The sequence below is a fragment of the Hemicordylus capensis genome, chromosome 8, assembly GCF_027244095.1.
Source record: "Hemicordylus capensis ecotype Gifberg chromosome 8, rHemCap1.1.pri, whole genome shotgun sequence".
Classification (NCBI taxonomy): Eukaryota; Metazoa; Chordata; class Lepidosauria; order Squamata; family Cordylidae; genus Hemicordylus; species Hemicordylus capensis.
This window is the reverse complement of record NC_069664.1, coordinates 23,177,957-23,199,087: the sequence shown is the minus strand read 5'-3', so window position 1 is coordinate 23,199,087 and position 21,131 is coordinate 23,177,957. Positions and strand designations below refer to the sequence as shown.

The 21,131-nt window shown below is 45.5% G+C and overlaps 1 protein-coding gene across 6 annotated transcripts in view; it reads right to left on the bottom strand.

Annotated features, from left to right (window-relative positions):
• The window catches only part of PRDM10 (PR/SET domain 10), a 70,692-nt gene that overhangs the window by 35,310 nt on the left and 14,251 nt on the right, over positions 1-21,131 (bottom strand). For 3 of the 6 annotated variants that reach the window (XM_053269319.1, XM_053269317.1, XM_053269321.1), the window contains exons 2-7: positions 16,887-17,047; positions 15,097-15,279; positions 13,689-13,853; positions 11,881-11,940; positions 2,985-3,225; positions 1,104-1,345 (exon numbers count right to left, since the gene is read on the bottom strand). In XM_053269319.1, the coding sequence (XP_053125294.1) occupies positions 1,104-1,345; positions 2,985-3,225; positions 11,881-11,940; positions 13,689-13,853; positions 15,097-15,189 (801 nt within the window). In that variant the 5' untranslated portion in view covers positions 15,190-15,279; positions 16,887-17,047. Of the gene's footprint in view, positions 1-1,103; positions 1,346-2,984; positions 3,226-11,880; positions 11,941-13,688; positions 13,854-15,096; positions 15,280-16,886; positions 17,048-17,483; positions 17,662-21,131 lie in introns of all 6 variants that reach the window. The other 3 variants (XM_053269315.1, XM_053269318.1, XM_053269320.1) reach the window with 2 other exon arrangements.

Sequence of the window (21,131 nt, the reverse complement as noted above, 5' to 3'; positions counted from 1 at the left end):
AGTTCACATGGATCTTGACATCCCTGCTAGTAACAGCACTGAATAGACAAGCACTAGAACTCTTTTTCTTGTGGTTCCTGGGAGGCTTGGAAGGGAAAGGGCAAACGAAGTCTAGGGTGTACTGGGCCCCAGCTGTTGAGTCTGCAGAGGAGCTGCTGAAGTTCACATCTGCAGACCCCTTAATTAAAAGCTCAGCACCATCATTAGGATGTATTAGAGAGCCAAGTCTGCACTGCAAGAAGGAACCATTTTTTCTGATGATATGACGATATGACAAATTTTTATATTATGATGAATATTTATATACTGCTTTCTGACAAAAGTGGATAAAAATAAATAAAGATGGCTCCCAATCTAAAAAAAGAAACATAAGACAGACATAGCAACAGCCACGGGAGGGATGCTGTGCTGGGGCTGCATAAGGCCAGTTGCTTTCCCCCTGCTCGGTCAAGAAAATCACCACTTGAAAAAGGTGCCTCTTTGCTCAGTTAGCAGCGGGGTACTATTATGACTGGGAGTGACCCTCTTCCAAATCCAACTCCCGCGATCCAGCATTTTGCAACATCTGCTGCTTGGCTTACTCAGGGCTGAAACGTGGGCCTCTATTAAGAGGTACATTTCACACGCAAGTATGTAACAATTCTGATATCCCTGTGAATAGTCAGTGAGGCATAAGTATCTTTGCTCACATCGCCAGATCTAATTCATCACTGCCTACTTCATACATCTGATGAAGCAGACTCTTGCCTACAAAAGCTCAGGCCACAAGAAGTGTGTGTGTCTATAACGGGTCATCACACTCTTTGTTGTTGGAGATCACTGTGAGCTCTCCATAAGGAAAATAAAGCTGACAGAGGCAAGATGTCCAGTTTGCCAGTGAGATTCCTGCATGCAGACTGCAAGGGCTTCTGACATTACATGGTACACGCATGAACTGTCTCTTGCATGTTTGTGTTAGACATGTATGAATACACATATCCCCCACCACAAACCCTTAAAAATAAATAAATTCAGAGTTCCTACCAGGGATATAGCGCAGAATGAAATCCCTTTCTCCCACATGTCGATTGTATAATAGTAATAAATGGATGGTGAACCTTTACCTTCAAATGGATATAGCAGTCTTTAAGTTCCGACTGCCTGACCAGAGGTCCTTCCACAGGGCCAAACTGCGTGCGCTTGGGAATGCGTCGTTTGGAGAATACTCCTCCCAGGAATCTGTCTATGTAAAGCACCAGCGGGAGGCTGGCTCTCGCTCTTGTCAGTACTGGTCGGTTGGGGATTGGGTGCAGGGGTCCGTGTTTGGGGCAAACTGAGGGATGTGCATTATTACACTCTTCACACCCTGGAAAACATAAGGAAATGACACAATGCTACATTCACCAATACAAGAAAAGCAACTCAGAACCAAATATTTGCAATACATGTCCCATAAACATAAAATTGCTATGTGTTGCTCCTTCTAAATGACAACCATTATCTCTTTTGTAGACCTTTTTATTGCATATAAAAGAAAATTGATCCAACAAAAATCTGTAAAGAAAAGGAGTCCATCAAAATTCTGTAAAGAAAAGCAAATGTTTCAACGTAAAAAAGTCATTATCAGTGCTTGATGTTCAACAGTGTTTGAACCAGCATTCTTGTATAGCAAACGCTGAAACTCTCCCAGCCTCCTGAAGTTAATGAGAAACTGGGGGGCGGGGGGGGAAGTTAAGAGTACTTTCCTGAGCTCCATTATGTCACAGGTTCTCAAACCTGGGTCCCCAAATGTTGTTGGACTTCAACTCCCAAAATGGCTAAATGCCATTGTGGCTGGGGATTATGGGAGTTGAATTCCAACAACATCTGGGGACACCCGTTTGAGAATCTCTGCATTCTGTGAATAAGTTGCTTCTTCCTGCAGAACATCACAACTTCACAACCTCATGGGCTATCAAGATGGGGCCACACTTCAGTGGTAGAGCATCTGCTTTGCATGCAGAAGATCCCAGGTTCAATCCCTGACATCTCCAGGTAGGTCTGGGAAAGACCCCTACCTGAAACCTGGAGGGCCGATGCTAGTCAACGCAGACAATACTGCCCTAGAGCAAATACAATACTACCACGGTCAGTACTAAGGATGCTCCTTGACTGATATCAATCTAGTACCATGACCCTTGTTGCAGTGAAACGCCCCTTATTTTTAACTAGATCTGCCAATCTGGCACACAAGCAAACTCTATCAATTAATCAGGAGATTTTTACATAAGCCTGCGATGAAACGCTTCCTCCTACCTAAATCCAAGTTCAAGGTATCTGTTGTGCACTTCATGGTGCAAATCTGAATTACAAATCTGCTGGAAGGAGCAGCTTCACCTCCATTGGTAGAAACAGAGGCTTGCAGCCCAGAAGCTGAAGGACAACCCATGCCGTCCCACTCTGCCCAGTGGGCTGTACAAATCCTTTGCTGCTGTTAATCACAATAGCAATACAGTGCTGGCAAGAGAGAGGCACAGGCACCCCTAAAGCTCTCAGGACGAAGTGCCAGGACCCAATAGCAACACAGTCTTCCCCCCAGTCCTCCCACAATCCTCTTGCACAGTGCAGTTGGGAAGCGTAAAGAGCTTCTTGGGAGCACCAAAACCACCATGCTGAGAATGGACCATCCCTTTGTGCTAGTAACCTTGTGTGGAATCCTGTGCTCTGTCGTCACCAGCGGAGGGATGAGCTGGGCCACTGTGAGCCACCAATTGGCCTTAGCCCCGATGCAATGACTTCTCCGAAACTGTGGTGGTTATGCCAACATTGCCCTTGGTCTTGATGTGATGTTCTGGTTGTAGGCACAGATGGACCAAGCCTGTTTCAGACCTGGCCCCAGCCAGTGTATATTTCCAGAATGCAATCCCAACATTAAATGGCTTTGTATTTGTTCACACATTGCAGTAGTAAACAGACAAAAGGGAGAAAAAGCCAAGACAAAAACAAGCCACATTTTGTATGCTTACAAAGATCATTTGGATCAAAGGGACGAGGTGGATCTGGATCCCATTCATCCATGTCTGTATCTTCCCCCTCTTCTTCCTCTTCCTCCTCATCTTCATCTTCCTCATCATCCTCATCCTCATCCTCATCATTTTCCTCCTTTGCTTCCATACTATCCATTGGATTCTGCAAAGTTTCTAGAGGACCAGAATCATCCACAACCTCCATAGGAGGCAAAACCTGGCTATGCACTGGTATCGACACCTGAGAAAAGAGTCAGAAAAAAAGAGATTGTGGTCTTGGACAGCCAACTAAAGAAGAAGGAAAGAAACAAAATGGAGGAGGGGCCGCCACTTGATCTCAAGGAGTCCAGACAGAAGCAGTAGAGCAGGAGGACGACCCAGGCTGCTGCAATTGCCTCCTCTCTCTGTCCAAGGTCCATGGGGAATGCACAGACCAGGTCCTGCTGGTTAACCCCTGGCTTGCCACAAAGGGTGTGACGTGCATCCAAAAATACCCGCCATATGCAAGATTAACTAGTGGGCGGTTGTATGCTGAACTGGGCTCCAAGAGAGCTGGCTTCCAACCCTTGTGCAGCCATGGATGCAGTGGGGGGGGGGGGGCCTCAGGCAAATCTCCACCTTTCAGTCTCAGCGCCTCCATTTGCAATGTGAAAGAGTATTAGGGCTTGCTGTCACGGGGCCAATGTCTGATTAAGTCTTGGGAAAGTATTTAGCACACGAAAACAAAGGCAAAAGGAATAATTAATCATAAGATGGAGACCTGCAGAAAGAAGGCATTCAATCATCACGCTTTTGAATACTCAGAAAGGCTCTTGGCAAGGCCGCAAACCCCATTTCTTGATTCTGTCTTGAAGGAGCCACCCAGGGTCTCCGGTTTTTTTGCTTTAATTAGTTTGACATTAAAATGTGCCCTTAAATTGATCCTACCTATAATTTTCTCGCTCTGTGAAAGCAAAATAAAACAATACCCTGTGCACTCAAAACACAGAGTTCAGTTAAGAACAGGCTAATTAAAATCTAAAACCTTCGTAACAAAAGGCAGGCCCATTTAAGTGCTCAGGGGCAATGGATGCTCTGATTCGAAAGAACACAGTATTTTATTTCCTACAAAGAAGAGAGTTAAATGTCCATAGTCCACTGCAGATCAGGCAGAAGTCAGTATAATATGGGGCGGGCGAAGTGCGGGGCAGGGGAACCTGCCTTCAGAAAGTTTAAGGAACTTTCCTTAACATCAAAAACTAGTCACAAAGCAGTAAGGGCCACTAAGGCCCAATCCAGATGCAGCAGGGAGTCAGAATTGAATCCCAGCTTCATGCAACGTACCCCAGCCTCAGGGGGTATGATCCCCCTCTGTATGCCAGAGAAGGAAGAGTTATACTTCTGCTCCTAGCTTAGAACAAGACAGGACTCTAGTCATGTCTGAACAAGGCAATCCCAACTGACCCTAGCTAGAGTCTGAAACGAAACCAGGACCTGAAACTAGGATCGTATTAACTCGGCTGTGTTAGAAGAAGAAGAAGCTGTGCAGCCCACTGAAGCCTGACACTTTGCTCACTGGAACTCTGGCTTCCAAGATTTTGCAAGGCGCTGCCTCACCTGTCTTCAAACCTATCTCCATAGCATGAGGAGAGGAGGAGGTGGCAACCTTGGGAACATAGGAAGCTGCCTTATAGCAGGGACCACTTGCACGGACCATTTGCTGTAGTTCGGTCCATGAGCCGGTTCGGTCAAACCGATCAGCTGGGCCAGCTGGTTCGATGAACCGGTTCAAAGCGGTTCATGATTCAACCGCTTGAACTGGCCTGATTTGATTGCAAACCAGTTCTGCACATCCCTGCCTTGTACCAAGTCAATTCATTGGTCCACTTGGCTAAGTGTTGGCTGCACTGATTGGCAGAGGCACTCCAAGGTTCCAGGCAGGTGTCCTGTCTGGAGATGCCTGGGAGTGAATCGGGAACCGTCTGTATGCAAAACAGATGTTCTACCGCTGAGCTACAGCCCCATCCCCTAACCTTCCCTCCTCCCCACTCTCCATATCTGTACCACTTCCAAGGCTTGCAAAGGTTGGGTTTGAAAGGAAGCAGGCCCTCCCCAAACCCCACGGCAAGACAGCATTTGGTGCGATGCCTCAGGAACAATCATGCCTTGGGCCATCTCTGGTGTCAAGGCCCAAGTGAGGCCTGTGCAGTGCACTGCTTGACCGGATTCACTGTGCATCCTTGAATGTGCTCCAGAATCCTGTGCACAGCACAGGAGTCTCATGGCAGATGTGAAGAGGCTCTTTGGCAAACAAGTCAATGCAGAAAGGGTTCCCTGAAGGGAGGAAGTTTGAAAACCATGGTTAAGTGGCAAAAGCCAATAAAGTCGATGGATATTTCACAGCAGCGCTCGTTGGACTGCTCTCTTGGACTGTGACAGAAAATAAATCCGAAGAGCTTTCCTCCCTGTCTGGTATCTTGCCCTAATGCCACAACTGCCGTGAAAAGGCAACTGAACATTCCAGATGCCTGCCCGAAATCTTCTTTTTGCCCTACTTTTGCCCATGGTCTTTTTCAAAGTTGAAATGAAATTGAGAACTTGCATTTAAAAGGAAGACGGTGCCTAGAAATTTGCTCTGGATCTTTGAGGACCAGTGTTCCCTCTAACAGGGATTCGCAGATGGTGTTGACTACCACTCCCATAATCCCCAAGCAAAAGCCACTGCAGCTGGGGATTCTGGGAGTTGTAGTCAACAACATCTGGGAATCCCTGTTAGAGGGAACACTGTTGAGGAGAGTGCTTCAGAGCTGTTTGCTGTGGCGATTCAGCAATGTTGTCAAGCAAGGAGAGATCTGTGGGATTCATTGCTCTGAACAGCAGCAGCAGCGGGGAGGTTACGCGAGGTCACAGACACTCATCTTAGTGCTGCGGCATTGCCATCAGGCAGATTGGTTCTGCTAGAGTGAGCCCAGATGTCCATAGGAGGCTCTGGAAGAGCACCCCATAGCGGACTCATTGGGAAGGGGAGGGTCTCAGCCATTATTTAAACAAAACTACGAGATAACATTTAGGACAGAGAGGCATGAGGTCCCCCTAATCCCATCTGAAGACTGACTGACACAGGTTTTCTTTCCGCTGTAAGAATGTTCAGAGCTGCTGTTGTTAATCAAAGTGGACGACATGAAGCACAGCCCTGGCCGATCCTAGAGCCCTGGCTAGCAATTCATTTCATCGGAAGGCCCATTCTGAGAAGGGGGTAGAGGTGGATGGCCAAGACTCAGAACACACACACAGACACACACTGTAGGGCCGGCTGCCATACCCTTCTGTGCCACAAAAGTCACTCTTCCATACTCGACTTTTCCTCCTCCCCTGAGTAGGGGCAGGGCAGACAACACCACTAAGGGGGATCAAATACGGACCAGAAATCTCCAGTTAGTTCCTAGAGAGAACTTTCTGCCTGTGCATCCCACCTCAAGCCTGGAAACAATTAAAGCAAGGGACATTTTAAACATTTCCAGCACACACAGCCCTCATGCTTGGGTGTTTGTGTTCTGCCCAACTTTTGCTTCTTCAGTCTAATCCCTGAAATATTGTAGCTTTAAAACTACTGCTCTAAGGGGCTGCAAGGAAGAAGGTGACCATGACAAAAAAATAGCCAGGAAGGAAGTTGACATGAATAGAGTGGTTCATCATTGCCAGACAGACACCCACCAGGAAAATCGGCGCCTCCTGCATACAAACAGAAACCCTCGAATTCTCCTTCCAGGCCCTTTACATATGCTGAAATGGACCATGAGACAAAGACACAAAAGCTTTGGAAGAGTGAAGATTCAATAGGTCTTTCCAAAAATCAGCAGGGACCTTGATTATTATTTTAACGTCTGTGGTAGTTCAGGCTTTTCTCACAGGAAGAGGGTGCATGTAACACCTGCAGGGATAGCAGCTGCTCTAATAAAATGATACACATTGACAAACAAAGTGGAAAGCTCACCCTGGGAACATTTGGTGTATCAACCGCTTTGGTATCTACGCTGGGCCTCTTGGAAAGAGGACCGAGGCGGGAGAGATAACACACTCTGCCACCTGGATGTGTTGTTTCTCATTATCTGCCTGCATCAGGGATGCATGCAAGTGTTTCAAATATACATTATTTTCATTGCATACAAAGGGATTTGTGTTTTGGGTTGAAGCGTGGGTTTTTAAATTATTATTATTGTTACAAGCCTGGCATAATAATATGGACAAAGTAGGCAAGGATCAAGGTTTGATTTGTTTGTTCTGAGCTACAAAGAGGGGGCTGGTGAGCAGGCCTGGATGCTGTCAGGGATACTGTAGGCTAGTTCACACCATCGTTATTTGGGTAGGACAAGCATCCTACTCAAGTTTGGGAGCTGGGTGCACTCCCGTTTTGGGACCGTGTGCTTGAAAAACCAAGGTAGGAGGCAGGCAAAGTGATTCCCTGCGAAGCTCCCACTAGGTATGAAGGCTCCATCCTACCTAGCAGCTGGACCCAGCTGTATAGCCTTGGGTAGGATGTTTGCCCTACCCGATGGGCACATGTTGAGAACCAGCCAAGTGTGTTGCAGCCCTTGTGTCATGTGGTCTCCGAGTAAAACTGCCTAATGAACGAGAACGTCTTCTTCATCATGAACCCCACCACCCATTGAGATCATGAGAGGTCTGTCTGCATTTGCCACCAGCTCGTCTGGTGGCTGCTCAGGGACGGTCCTTCTCCGTTGCTGCCCCGAGGCTTTGGAATGTGCTCCCTAGTGAAATAAGAGCCTCCCCATCTCTGACAACTTTTAAAAAGTCTTTAAAGATGCACCTGTTCACCCAGGCTTTTAACTGATATTGTTTTGATTGTTTTAATGTCTTTTTTACAATATTGTTTTTAAAATTTAAAATTGTTGTGTTTTAAATTTCTTGTTTGTTTTTAACTGATGTTTTACTCTTGTTTTTACCTGGTTGTAAACTGCCCAGAGACGTAAGTTTTGGGTGGTATAAAAATATGTTAAATAAAAAAATAAAATCATGTCACAAAACTGCCATTGGACCCTAGAGTTGAGGGGCTCCTACCAACATGTCTGCCCATACCTTAAACAGGGGTTCCCAACCTTGGGTCCAGTGCTGGACTACAACTTCTATCATGCCCTGCCACAATGGCCTTCAGGATGATGGGAGTTGTAGTCCAACAACATCTGGTTACTCAAGGTTCAGAACCTCTGCTTTAAAGGTTTAAACCCTAAACCCTTCTCAACAGTGAAAAATGTGTTCGTTCTTTATATATTTATTCAGCTATAGGACCTCCCCCCCCACCACCACCATTTTTCTTTTTAAAAAAATTTCAACAATACTTTTCAGGTTATAGTTCCGTTCTTCTAAGGCTTCTGTTTGCCTTTTTTGATATTTCAAGCAAGGCACATTCAAATTCAACATGATATTTTTCTCAGTGAACACTGTCAAACTGCAGTTTTCTGCATTTGTCCTTCTTGTTTCTGCCTGACGAACACACATCTGTTCAGCATTTTTATCTTTGCTACTCTCTTTTCAATAATAAAGCTGATTTCTTTTATAATGCTTCTCTGTTCTACTCAGTCTGTTAGTGCATGACCTCATACCTTGGACACTCTCTCCTCATTTTATTAATTAATTGTTAGATTTTTATACCACCTTTCATTAAAACAATCTCAAGGCAGTTTACAAAACATTTAAAACAACATAAAACTATAAAAGAGTTACACAATAAAAATATTAAATTGGCAGATAAAAATTAAATCTAATTAAAAGTTTTTTAAGAACATATACAATGAGACCATAAAATACAGAGCAGCAGCAACAAAAACAATACTCATCTCAAAGCTTGGGTAAAAAGGCAAGATTTCACATGCTTTCTAACAACTGTGGTGGAGATAGAGGAGTGGATGCCAACTGGGAGAGTATTCCAAAGCCTGGGGGCAATAACTGAGAAGCTCTGTCCCGCACGCATGAGAGCCGAGCCTCCCTCATAATCGGTATGTGGAGCGGAGCCCTCTCCGATGACCTTGTCAAGCGGGCAGAAACCCCTGGGAGCAAGCATCATCAGACACCAGCCTCTGCCTTGACCTCATTCACAATCTCCCATGCATGCACACATTTGCATGCCAGAGCATGGATAGGGCCAGTTACTCTCCCCTGCTAAATAAAGAGAATCACCGTGTTAAAATGGTGCCTATTTGCCTAGTTAGCAGGGGACCATCCATTCACATGCACTCCCCAGATTCCCACGGGCTGGCCTTTCAGACAGCATCTGGAAGGGGAACTCTGCCGCCTTCTGAATGCATGCCTGTGTCCAGTCTCTCCATTTCATCCAGTCTCTCAGCTCTCCTGCTTCTGTTCGTCTTTTTTATAGTGCTTATGTATCTGTTTGTTTATTTGTTTGTTTGTTTATTTATTGGTGTTTTATGGTTTTTACTGTTCAACTAATTTTAAGGTTTAAAATGTGATTTTTATGGAGTTTTAAAATTTATTTTAACTTTTTAAAGCCGCCTTGGGATGTCTTGTGAAAGGCGGTAAAAAACCCGAACTAAAGAAATAAATTTAATATTCTCTCTCTCTCTCTCTCTCTCTCTCTCTCTCTCTCTCGTTTTTGGCATTTCCCTCCCTTTTTATAGTTGTATTACTAATGACTCCTTCAATCACCCTCACAGGAACAGAGGAAGCTGCCATATACTGACTCAGACCATTGGTCCATCTAGCTCGGTATTGTTCAAATTGACCGGAAGTGGCTCTCCAAGGATTGAACCTGAAACCTTCTGCGTATAAAGTGGATGCTCTAGTTGTCTCACTTGGCTAATCTCCCCTAAATGTTTAAAGCAAAGCAAGGGAGATTAGATAAGCAAATCCCAAGATAAAAGCCTATCAGGCAGCAATCTCTTTCTCCTGCAGCAGAAAAACCCCTCCAACTTCCCCTGAATGTCAGGGGAGAACCTTCAGAATTCTCAACCATGAGAATCTAGCTGGTAAGCATAACAGATAGCTAGGCTACAAAACACCAACTATGAATCTGGGGAAATTCTATGTTGAAACACTCTAGAGTCTTCTGACAAGTTGTGGTTTAGTATCAATTTTGCTGAAGATTTTTATCATGTGAAACGGAAGCTTATCTCATTGCAGAAGCCTCTAAAAGGCAGCTATCAAATGGCTTTAAAAGTTATGACATCCACACAATTGTGTTTTACATAGTGGCTTAGGACTAAAAGGATCCCAAGTCCTGCCACCTTAACCATCCAGTTTCCAAGGCACAAAAGACGAAATGAGAAACTAGTGCTTCTCAAGTAGATGATTCTCCCCCCCCCCCGCCCCGTTGCATCCTCCAGACCTCACACCCCCAGCCCTCAATTTCATGCTGCTTCTAGTCAATTTCACACTAGTGAGCACATCAAGCAGAAAACCAGGGCTCTACACATCAGACAGGGCACCAAGTAATTGGAATTTTTAGCTTTTACAGTTGTATTCCAAACAAAAACTTCTGCCAGGATAAAAGAGGAAACACCATTATCTCCCAAATTGTGCAGAAGAACAAATAAAATGCTAGAACAGGTTGGCTTTTATCATTTAAATGAATGGTACAGTGACATCTTTTCCAGAAAAACAAGAAGTTCAGATTAAGCAATCTCTTAAAGTTCTTAGGGAGGCAGTCGAGGTTTATCACTGCCCGTTCGGCCCTCAATGGGCAATGAGGAGTGAAGGGGCTCACATCTCCCCAGCTGGCACTGTCTCTGTGTAATATTTTAAGCACATGATTACACACAACTTGAACATTCCCCTCCCATGTGACTACGAAGGGGTAACACATGAAGTGGGATGTGGGAACATGCATGCACTTGCTCCTCATAATTGTTTGATAATTGTTTGGCTATTGATTGATTGGTTAGTTGGCTGGCTGGCTGGGTGGGCAAGGATTGTCCAAAAAGGGCTAAAAAGACTTGTCATTTACTCTGTCAGTTGGCCCTTGGTCATTCTAACTGGCCAGGATAACCTTTTTAATTTGAGACTGCCAATGTTCACTTTCATGTGGGAGCATGGCTGGAGATAATTGTGACTACTGCGCAGAGTTGTACGATACAGTTGTGGTTGGTCATAAGCAGACACTCTTTTTATTTTTGGGGTCTCATTATCACTTCTGACCAGACAGAATTTGCAGAGACAATAATGAGACAAAAGAAATGAGTTGGATTGTTCACATAACCCTAAAAAGGGTCGGAGGACTGCCCAGCGCCCCCAGTCGGTGGTCGTGAAAATCCAAACATGAAGGTAGGAGGAGAGTGATCATGTGGGAGATGAGAGCTGTGTAGGACAGTTTTTTGTCCACCCTCGATAAAATGCTGGGGATGAAACGTGGGTTGGATGCACCTGTTCTCCCAGCTCCCACCTGATCACTCTCCCCTCTTGCTACCTTGATTTTAGAGTTTACACAACAGCCAATCGAGAGCACAACCAGCTCTCCTACCCTGGCTGGGGACTCCTCTGACCCTGTTTAGGGTCATGTGAACAAGCCAGTGTGAACACCAAGGAAAACTATAGGCTGTATTGTACCATCTCAGACTCTGTGAAAAGAAAAAAGAAAAGACGCATTTCATCCCCAGTTGTCTCTACCCCGAGGGAGAACTGGGAACACTGGGATGAAATACAAAGTGTAGCAGCCTCATTCACCTTCAAAGGAAGTAACTCTCTGCACACCAGGGCTGCTCAACTTCAGCCCTCCTGCAGATGTTGCCCTACAACCCCCATAATCCCTGACTATTGGCCGCTCTGGCTGGGGATTATGGGAGTTGTAGTCCAAAAACAGTTGCAAGGGGCTATGTTGAGCAGGCCAAGTCTACACAGTCCATCAGTGGATATGTATAAGGATCAACATCAAATGGCTAGGCCTTACCTGCTGTGTACCTGCATCCTGCTGGACATAAGTCACTTGAGATGGGTCCGTAAATAGAGTCTGAACAAAATGACAAAGCATAATTAAAAGAGTCTAAGCACTGTTTATCTGAAGTCACAGTAAGCAGTCGAGCCTTGCTACTAGGGAGGCAACCTTGGATAAATGATTTGTTTTATTCCGTTTTCTTAATGCCAATTACTTTGACCACTACAATAAACTAATCCCAATAACCTACCTATGCATGTATTACATAAAAATGCACTCATAGGCTTAATGTCAAAGTGCCAGCAGGCTTCCTATAGATGTGAGGTAGTGATTTTAGAGGTACATAGCACCTTTCACCTAGAAAACACGAAGATGGCTTCCTAGTCTTGGCTGATTGTTTCTATTTTATATACGTCTAGACCAGGCTTACTCAACTTCAGCCCTCCTGCAGATGTTGGCCTACAACTCCCACAATTCCTGGCTATTGGCCACTGTGGCTGGGGATTATGGGAGTTGTAGTCCAAAAACAGCTGGGGGGCCCTAAGTTGAGCAGGTCTGTTCTCAACTGAAGGGCAGATAATTAAAGCTTGACAGCAAAACCCTGCATGGCCATTAAGGCCAAACGTGAAGAACAAGAAGGATTTTACAAAGGATGCACAGTTAGGCACTAACATAGAATGTACTTAAGATCAGAAAAATGAAAAGTGAGAATGGACAGCAAGGATGATAGTCCTAAAATCTTTTGCAGGAGGGGATGTTTCCAGCAGTGTTTTTAAAAATAAGTTGGCTAGTGTTACCAGAATCTATATGCTTGGACTAGAGCTGCAATTTTCAAACTGTGTTCCTGGAAACTCCAAAGTCCCTTGAAGGTTTTTTCTCAGTAAAGAGGTCAGTAATGGGGATACATCACCCTGAACTACAGCTTGCCTGCTGATCTTACCCAGAAATCGGCAAACACAGGTAAGTGTGGGGTGTGTTTCAAGGCACCCTCTCCGTTCACAGGGGCCAACAGAAAAGCACAAAAGGTCTAGTTGGTACCCTGCACCACCTGAGTGGGCATCCTAGAATATGGCCCAGAATCCTCTGCAACATACAAGAATTGCCTAGCAGATGCTCAGGAATCCCTTGGCAGGATAAATTATTGTGGAAAATACTATCTAAAGATGGAAAAGTTGGATTATACCCACTCTTCAGATTTGATATATCTGACTACTCAAGAACAATGGGTTAGCTAGCCCAGGACTGTACAATGTCAGCCCTCCAGCTGTTTTAGGACTACAGTCCCCATCATCCCCACCACAGAGGTCAATGGTCAGGGATGATGGGAGCTGTAGTCCAATATCTGCAGGAGGGCCAAAGTTGTGAAGCCCTGGGTTAGCACAACTGTTATAAGTATACAATTCTAATAGGCCAAATTATAAGTAGTTGCCTAAACACTGTGGCTCAACTAAGGAGTTAGAAAAGGATTAATCAGGAACTCCCTTCTTATACAGATACAGTGATGACCAAAATACTGCACTGATTACTGATGTTCTCTTTTAAAGGCGGGAAAAATAGATGCAATTATTCCAGTTTCACAGAACCGAAACGGACAGAGCTTCATACTCAATAGCCTACCAGCGGCTTTTGATTATAACATCTGCACTCTCGTTTAGAATAAAAAGTCCAAACTCCCCCTTCGCCAATGGGTAGATGATTGTGCACAGCTGAGAGCTATTAGGCATCCTGACAGCTTTGCAGGCAGCTGGCCCTAGTCCTGAATGAAATTATTTCTCTTTGCAGCCATGAGTAGGCAGAGACAGGGGTGTGGGGATGTCACATGCCTGAGTGGCTTCCACAGGATGGATGTAAACCAGCGTGTGCTCCGAAGTATCCACCGAGGTGTAGGAAGTGCCATCAGCCGTATAGACCACCTGTTGTGGAGGCCGGTCCTGATCGTCGCTGTACACAATCTGAGCCACAGTTCCACCTTCGGGGACAAAGTGAACCTGAAGTGGTAGGTGGGAGAAAATAATACACATGAAGGAAAGGAATGCCTAGCCCAAAAGCCCTGTGTTAGAGTGTACAGAAAGTAGTATATGCATAACGGCCATGAGCCAGCTAGTGCAGAAGTTTGACAGAAATAACCAGTGACAAAATCCAACTCTAAAATACTGCTTTCATAGAAAACTGGGTGCTGGAAATAAATCACTAATAGCCCAATCCAAAAAAAGACTCCATCAAACGGGATTATTTGGAGTGAAACCAATTGACTTCACGGGTTTTCAATTACAGCTGCCAACTTGTTTCCTAACAGTGATGGAGCTTTATCATTTTAATGGCACAGAGAAATGCAACAGTTACAACAGTTCCTAGCATAGATGTGTAGTAATTGGGAGGGCTGCATCTGTTGGATTTTTGCCTGCCCTACAGCTGTCAAAGCAGCTGTCAGGAAAAAGAAGTGACAACCCTAAACCAGCTGGCCCACATCAGATTAGATCCTACCAGGGCTGTTTAACTTCGGCCCTCCAGCTGTTTTTGGACTACGACTCCCATAATCCCCAGCCACAGCAGTCAATAGCCAGGGATTATGGGAACTGTAGGCCAACATCTACAGAAGGGCCAAAATTGAGCAACCAATTGCACATCTTAACTGGCCTTTTGTAGTAGCACTGCTCTTGCCTTCTTTGCTTGAGACATCTCTTTTTCTCATTCTTCCTTCCCTATAGGCACCTCTGACCCAATGCATTCCATTGGTCCTGTTTTCCAGTGTGTTCTGAATCAGAGATTCTCAGTGTTGGGTCTCCAAATGTTATTAGACTTCAGCTCCCATAATCCCCAACCAAAGACTACTGGGGCTGGGGATCATGGGAGTTGAAGTCCAATACCATCTGGGGACCCAACATTGAGAATCCCTGTTCTGAATGGTGCAGGTTAATATGGAAAGGATTCCCATGTAAAGGGCCCCAGTTCAGGACAAGGACTTTGTCTGAATGAGTCAAGGCAAGTTAATGTTCAGTTTGTGTCTGCAAGTATCTGCAACCTTCCCAAGATTTCAGGTACTTATTGCATGCAAAAATCTAGATTTTTCCATTACAATGTTTCTCATCTTCCCAGTTCTGTTCTTCTGCCAGTTCCCAGCAAAATAAGACAAGGACAATTACATCCTTTCAGACCTACTGCAGGGGAGCCCCCTATTCATGCTTGGATGCCTCAGAAATGAATAAGAAGAATTCTATAGCCACCGCTCACCTGAGCAGTATTCTGTTCCTGCTCAGCTGATTCAGACCACACCTGTGCAGTTTCCTCTTTCAAGTCCATGTCATCCCTGCTGTGGGACTCCATGGTGTGATAACTAATTATTGAAACTGAGCTTGGCTGAATAGATTCTTCCGTCTGCTGTTTCTCTAGATGAGGTAATCTTCTGTACCATGGCTATAGAGAAAGAGATAAGGGGAAAAGGGGTGCATTATAGTAAATTTGCTGCCTGACACAGAGGGAACCATGAAGCCGCACTACCTGACATGTGTCAAAATCAATACAAAGAAGTGGGGGGGGGGGCTCAAGGAAAACCCTCACACTGTGAGGGTTCCAGCATGCTCTAGTGTAGGCCTGCTCAACTTCGGCCCTTCTGCAGATGTTGGCCTACAACTCCCACAATCCCTGGCTATTGGCCACTGTGGCTAGGGATTATGGGAGTTGTAGGCCAAAAACAGCTGGGCGGGGGGGATAAATTGAGCAGGCCTGCTTTAGTGCAGATCAGGTCTGGTGTGCCTCTCAATGGATCCCATTGCATTTGACCCGACAAAATAATCTGGTAATCTGGGTCATAGTAGAGAAGGGGCAAAATGAGACCCTATGGTAGGGCTGCTCAACTTCGGCTCTCCTGCAGATGCTGGCCTAGAACTCCCATAATACCTCGCTATAGGCCACTGTGGCTGGGGATTATGGGAACTGTAGTCCAAAAATAGCTGGAGGACCGAAGCTGAACAGCCCTACGTATGGTCACTAAAGGCAGTGGGTATGTTAAGCGGCCACCACCACAGGGTCCCCATGTGCACCCCCACAACCCCGGAAATGTGCACGCACTTGCCCAATTGCCCTTTGCCAGTCATAGTGCTGGGAATTTTACTAAAAGTGTTCGTAAATATAAATGCAATTGTGTTTCAGCTGCTTTCCCAAGGGATGCATGAATCAGTTCCTGCGCTGCCTGCATCTGCAAGGTAGCGTGACACAAACTCACTCAGAGCCTAATCAAACGGTAACACCTTTGTACTTTTAGAAGTACCATGCTCATCATCTTCTGGGATGGAACAATGCTGCATTTTGGCAATTATGGCAATTGACAATGGATCGTGTACATCTGATAGATCTGGATTGTTCCAAGAACAGGGAGAGAGGGAACCGCTGCACAAGAAACCCCCATGTTTGAGATAAAAAGACACTCAATGTCTCTTGCTAAAGCAGCTTGCTTGCTTAAATTCTGCAGCATCCACTCTACATTGAGAGGCTATGAACCAATCCACAGAATAAGGATGTCAGGAACGCTGGCAGAAGCTCGTGAAGCTATTCTCTTCCTCATTCCACCCCCTCCGAAAAACTGTTTTGCGACATTGGGGCACACAAAGGAGTTCACACACCAGTCTCCACTGCTCCTTCTTTAGGGTTTCCCAAATAAAACTGAATTTCTAGCAATGCCGAGGTAGATTTGTATGGAAACTTGGGACATGGTACTCATTTCATGCTGGCCAGGAGGGGGTGCTGCATAGCAATGAAGTTTGTTGCTCACTCGCAGGCCGGGGAGGATGGGAAACAACCCGTAGGCTTGTTCACATGAGATAAGCTACTCAGCACTATTGAATCCTGTTGCATTCAGCAAAGTAACCCAACGTATTCCAATATAACCCAAATCATCCTGCCTTAAAAGCTGCTGTTATGCAACCTTTCAAATCCATAGATGACTTTGAAGTTATGCAGATGACCCATTCCAACACAGTTATCCCATAGATGTGCTCATTAGACCACTTTCATAAAATAATCACCAGCAAGAAGCGTTACATTGGAGCTGGGCCTGTGTACGAGGCAGCCTTCAGTCCCTAATTGACTTGTCCTAATTTTCTAGTTCAACATTTAACGGGCCCCTCTGATCAAGGGGCTCTTCTTCCTGGTCTCACTTGGGCAGTCCCTCCTGGCAGCTGAGATGCTGAGAAAGAGAGAGAATTAAAAATGAAGCTTAAATTCCAATTTACGTAAGCTCAGAAATCTTGACAAATTGCTTGCATGTACGGCTTTATTCACCCCTTGTGATTTTAACGGAGCATCTCAATCTGCCACTGGGAATCTCAGAAGTGTAATTTACAGCTCTGCTGATTGGTTTAGACAGTCATTCAGCACCTTTCCAGTCCTCCGTCTCCAGTGTCATTATTAAATCGCAGACTTAGGAATTAGTACAATGCCAGGTCCATTTGATTTTCAGCAAGTCCAATTAATATTTTTTTTAAAATACTGGCTGGCTGGCTGAGCTGATCTAACTGTAACCCTTGCCAATGTCCATGAAAGAAAGCAAAAGACTCCTTGCTGACTCTATCGCGCATTTGAATTTTAAATTCAAAATATATTTAGACTTAATTTATGCTCACATAATGGCATTTGGTTTGTAAATCAAGAGGGGAGAGACAAGGACTGTGCCCGCTATTCATCTTGTGCGCCTTTTCGGTCCTGCAGGCTCCACGCTGGTACGTTATTCTACAGTCCTTTGGCTCAAATAAATAATGCTCCTCAGTAGAAACGTACAAAAATGCAACACTACAGCAGTGTCTGAAAATAACGCAAGATAGTGGTTTCTTTACATTTATAGAGCGTATATAATGATATGGATGCCAGACGCCACCTCCCTTTCAGTATCTCAACTTAGCAGATCCTTCCAGCCTGCCAAAAGAATAGTTCTCTCTCTCTCTCTCCCAGCAAGGGACAGCTAGAGTTCTCTGTGCTATGAAATACAGGGGAGTGGTGGTGGTGGTAAATAAGAAACATCCATTATGGCTTATGGCACTGGAGCATGGTGGGGATGAAATAACAAACACTCCCTTGAAATATGGAACATCTGGCAAGTCTGCATTCACCACAAGCAAACCCAAAGATGCCAGACTCAATATGCTGAAACATATTATTACAAAAGGAAATTTTAAAAAGGGGGGGGGGCGACCTTATTTATTTATTTATTTATCATAATTTTACACCACCCAAAACTTATGTCTACTTCCATGAACGTTCCTAGGGCTGGGATCCCCAGATCTACTTTAAGTGTGTCCCAGGGCTTCTGTTTGCCTTTTGGGATTCTTAGTGTCAACCTCTGACTAGCAGCCCTCTGTGCCCAATCTCAAACTGCTTTTGAAACTCTCTTGAAGGGCTTCAAGGTGCTGAAAGCTCTCTATTGCTTTAGACCACTGGTTCCTAACCTGGAGGCCTCCAGACGTTGCTGAACTACAACTCCCATCATTCCCCGCTACAATTTATTGTGGCTGGGGATGAGGGGAGTTGTCGTTCAGCAACATCTGCAGGCCCCCAGGTTGGGAACCATTGCTTTAGACTAACGTGGCTACCCCTTGGGAATGTAAGTAAAATGACTGATGCGTGTTGCACTATAGTTGCCAGAAAGTGGCTCTTCTGGTCATTCTTGGTTTTCAGGGAAATGGTAAGTTACATAATGATCATCTCAAGTCAAGACATTGTTTTCATTATATGATATAGCAACATAGGAAGCAGGTGATGGGAGTTAGTTCAGCAACATCTGGAGGAATCCAGGTTGGGCAGGCCTGCTCAGCTTAAGCCACCCCCCAGCTGTTTCTGAAGAACTCCCATAATCTCCAGCCACAGTGGCCAAGAGCCAGGGATTATGGGAATTGTAGGCCAACATCTGCAGGAGGCTGAAGTTGAGCAGCCCTGCCTAAGGGGAATATCTTACTGTGCTTGCACAAGTAGCCCCCCATTCAAATGCAAACCAGGGCAGACCCTGCTTAGCAAAGGGGACAATTCATGCTTGCTGCTACAAGACCAGCCCTCTTCCCTAAAAATGATCCCACAGGGTAGCAGCACTAGTGAAAGGAAGTCAATGCAGAATTTGGATGGAAGCAGAGCAAAGGTGATCGGAACAGATTGACATTAAACATGTTTCTTCAGAAGCAAGGTTACCCTAACAGAGTTGTTCACATAATTGCTAAGAGGGTAGGACAAGGGTAGGATGCTGAGTGCGCTCCCAATTTCTGATCATCCATTAGTAGTAAACAACCAGGTATGAGGATCTGGGGAGGATGTCTTTTCCTCCAACTTCGCGCCGCCAAACTCCCCAGCCCGCGCCGGCTCCAACACAGAGCTGGCAAACGTGTGAGCAGCCAATCCGGCCGCCCAGGGCTCCCGCCCTGATCATCTGCAGAAAGAGCAGGCTTAGCCCGCTCTCTCCGCTGAGCTTCCCAAACCAGGTCTCATTGATCGTGATACCCACTTCAATCACTCCCTCTACCTGTTTGCTAACGGATGATCTAAAATCAGGAGTGCACACATCTCTTATAGCTGGGTATAACTCTTGTCATACCGTCTTAGCGATCATGTGAACAGCCCTTATGAATACGAGTAGAAGAGGGCAACAAAGACGATCAGGGGCCTAGAGCACCTTCCTTATGAGGCAAGGCTACAACACCGGGGGCTATTTAGTTTAGAAAAAAGACGACTGCAGGGAGGCATGATAGAGGTCTATAAAATCATGCATGGTGTGGAGAAAGTGGATAGAGAGAAATTCTTCTCCCTCTCCCACAACACTAGAACCAGGGGTCATCCCATGAAACTGATTGCTAGGAAATCTAGGACCAGCATACGGAAGTAATTTTTTACACAACGCATAATCAACTTGTGGAATTCTCTGCCACGAGATGTGGTGATAGCCAACAACCTGGATGGCTTGAAGAGGGGTTTGGATAACTTCATGGAAGAGAGGTCTATCAACGGCTACTAGTTGGATGGCTATAGGCCACCTCCAGCCTCAAAGGCAGGATGCCTCTGAGTACCAGTTGCAGGGGAGTAACAGCAGGAGAGAGGGCAAGCCCTCAACCCCTGCCTGTAGGCTTCCAGCAGCATCTGGTGGGCCACTGTGTGAAACAGGAAGCTGGACTAGATGGGCTTCCTTGGGCCTGATCCAGCAGGGCTGTTCTTATGAGTATACTCTCCTTTTTCTCAGCCTTCACAGATGTCAAGAATTTGCCCCTTCCTCCAGTCAGCAGGCAGAGCAGAGGAACATTTGTTCTCTCTCTCCTCATTGCCCTTGCCTAGATCACTTGTGCTTCTTCCCCTCTCATTTCCACACAGCACACAGACATTGGACAGCTATCACTGCAAAATGTGGCGCGTCAACAGCAGTCTGTCAGGGGCAGCGTGTGTTGTGTCGGAAGGAAGGTGGCTTGCTGCAGTGCAAGGGTGATGCAGCCCCATCAGCCAACCCCTTGGATGTCTGCAGCATCCCCCAGGCTAGCATCTTACGGCAAGGTAGCAGCGTGGGTGTGTGACGAGAGCAAAAGACCATGTCAGCGCCAAAAAATATGCTCTGCCGTTAGGAGCAGCTGCAAAGTAAGGGGCAGGCGGATGTAAAAGGCACCACGTCACCCGAGTGGGAATACTGACAGAAAGTGTGCATACACTCGGACAGAAGAGAAATCTCAGACACTTCCCTTGCTGAGAAACTCTGTTGTAAATGCAGTGCTTTAGATGTAAAGGAAGGTGTTTTAAATTCAGTGCCGTGAGAGTCCCACTGGAACTTGTCCAAACTTGTCCTTTTAACTTCCGTGGGACTTGCTTGAATACATTTAGTCAAGACATCAGCCACTGTCTAACGACGCTGCTTTCCGCAATTAATTACATTTGTAGCCTGCCCTCCAAGTAGTTCAGAATGATATTTAATATTTAATGGTAAGATAATATGCAAATCCTAAATTACCGCTTAAATCTTGTCTGCGTCTTGATGCCTTAATTATCTCGGTGGCATGATCGCATTGGTAGGCTTGGTGACATGAAATGGAAACTTGTTGGATTCAGTGGTTCAGGGAAGGGGGCCTTAGGCAAGGCTTTAGCTCTCTTGACAATACTGGCCGGCCCTACAAGGTTGCCGTTTAGGAAATGAGGTCATGTTTGTGAAGCACTTGAAGCATTTAGGAAAATGTGTCACGGTGTCAACATTCTCATTAAATAAACTGTGTTGTGACAGGAGGACACGTAGTCACCGGCTTCCTATCTTCTCAGAA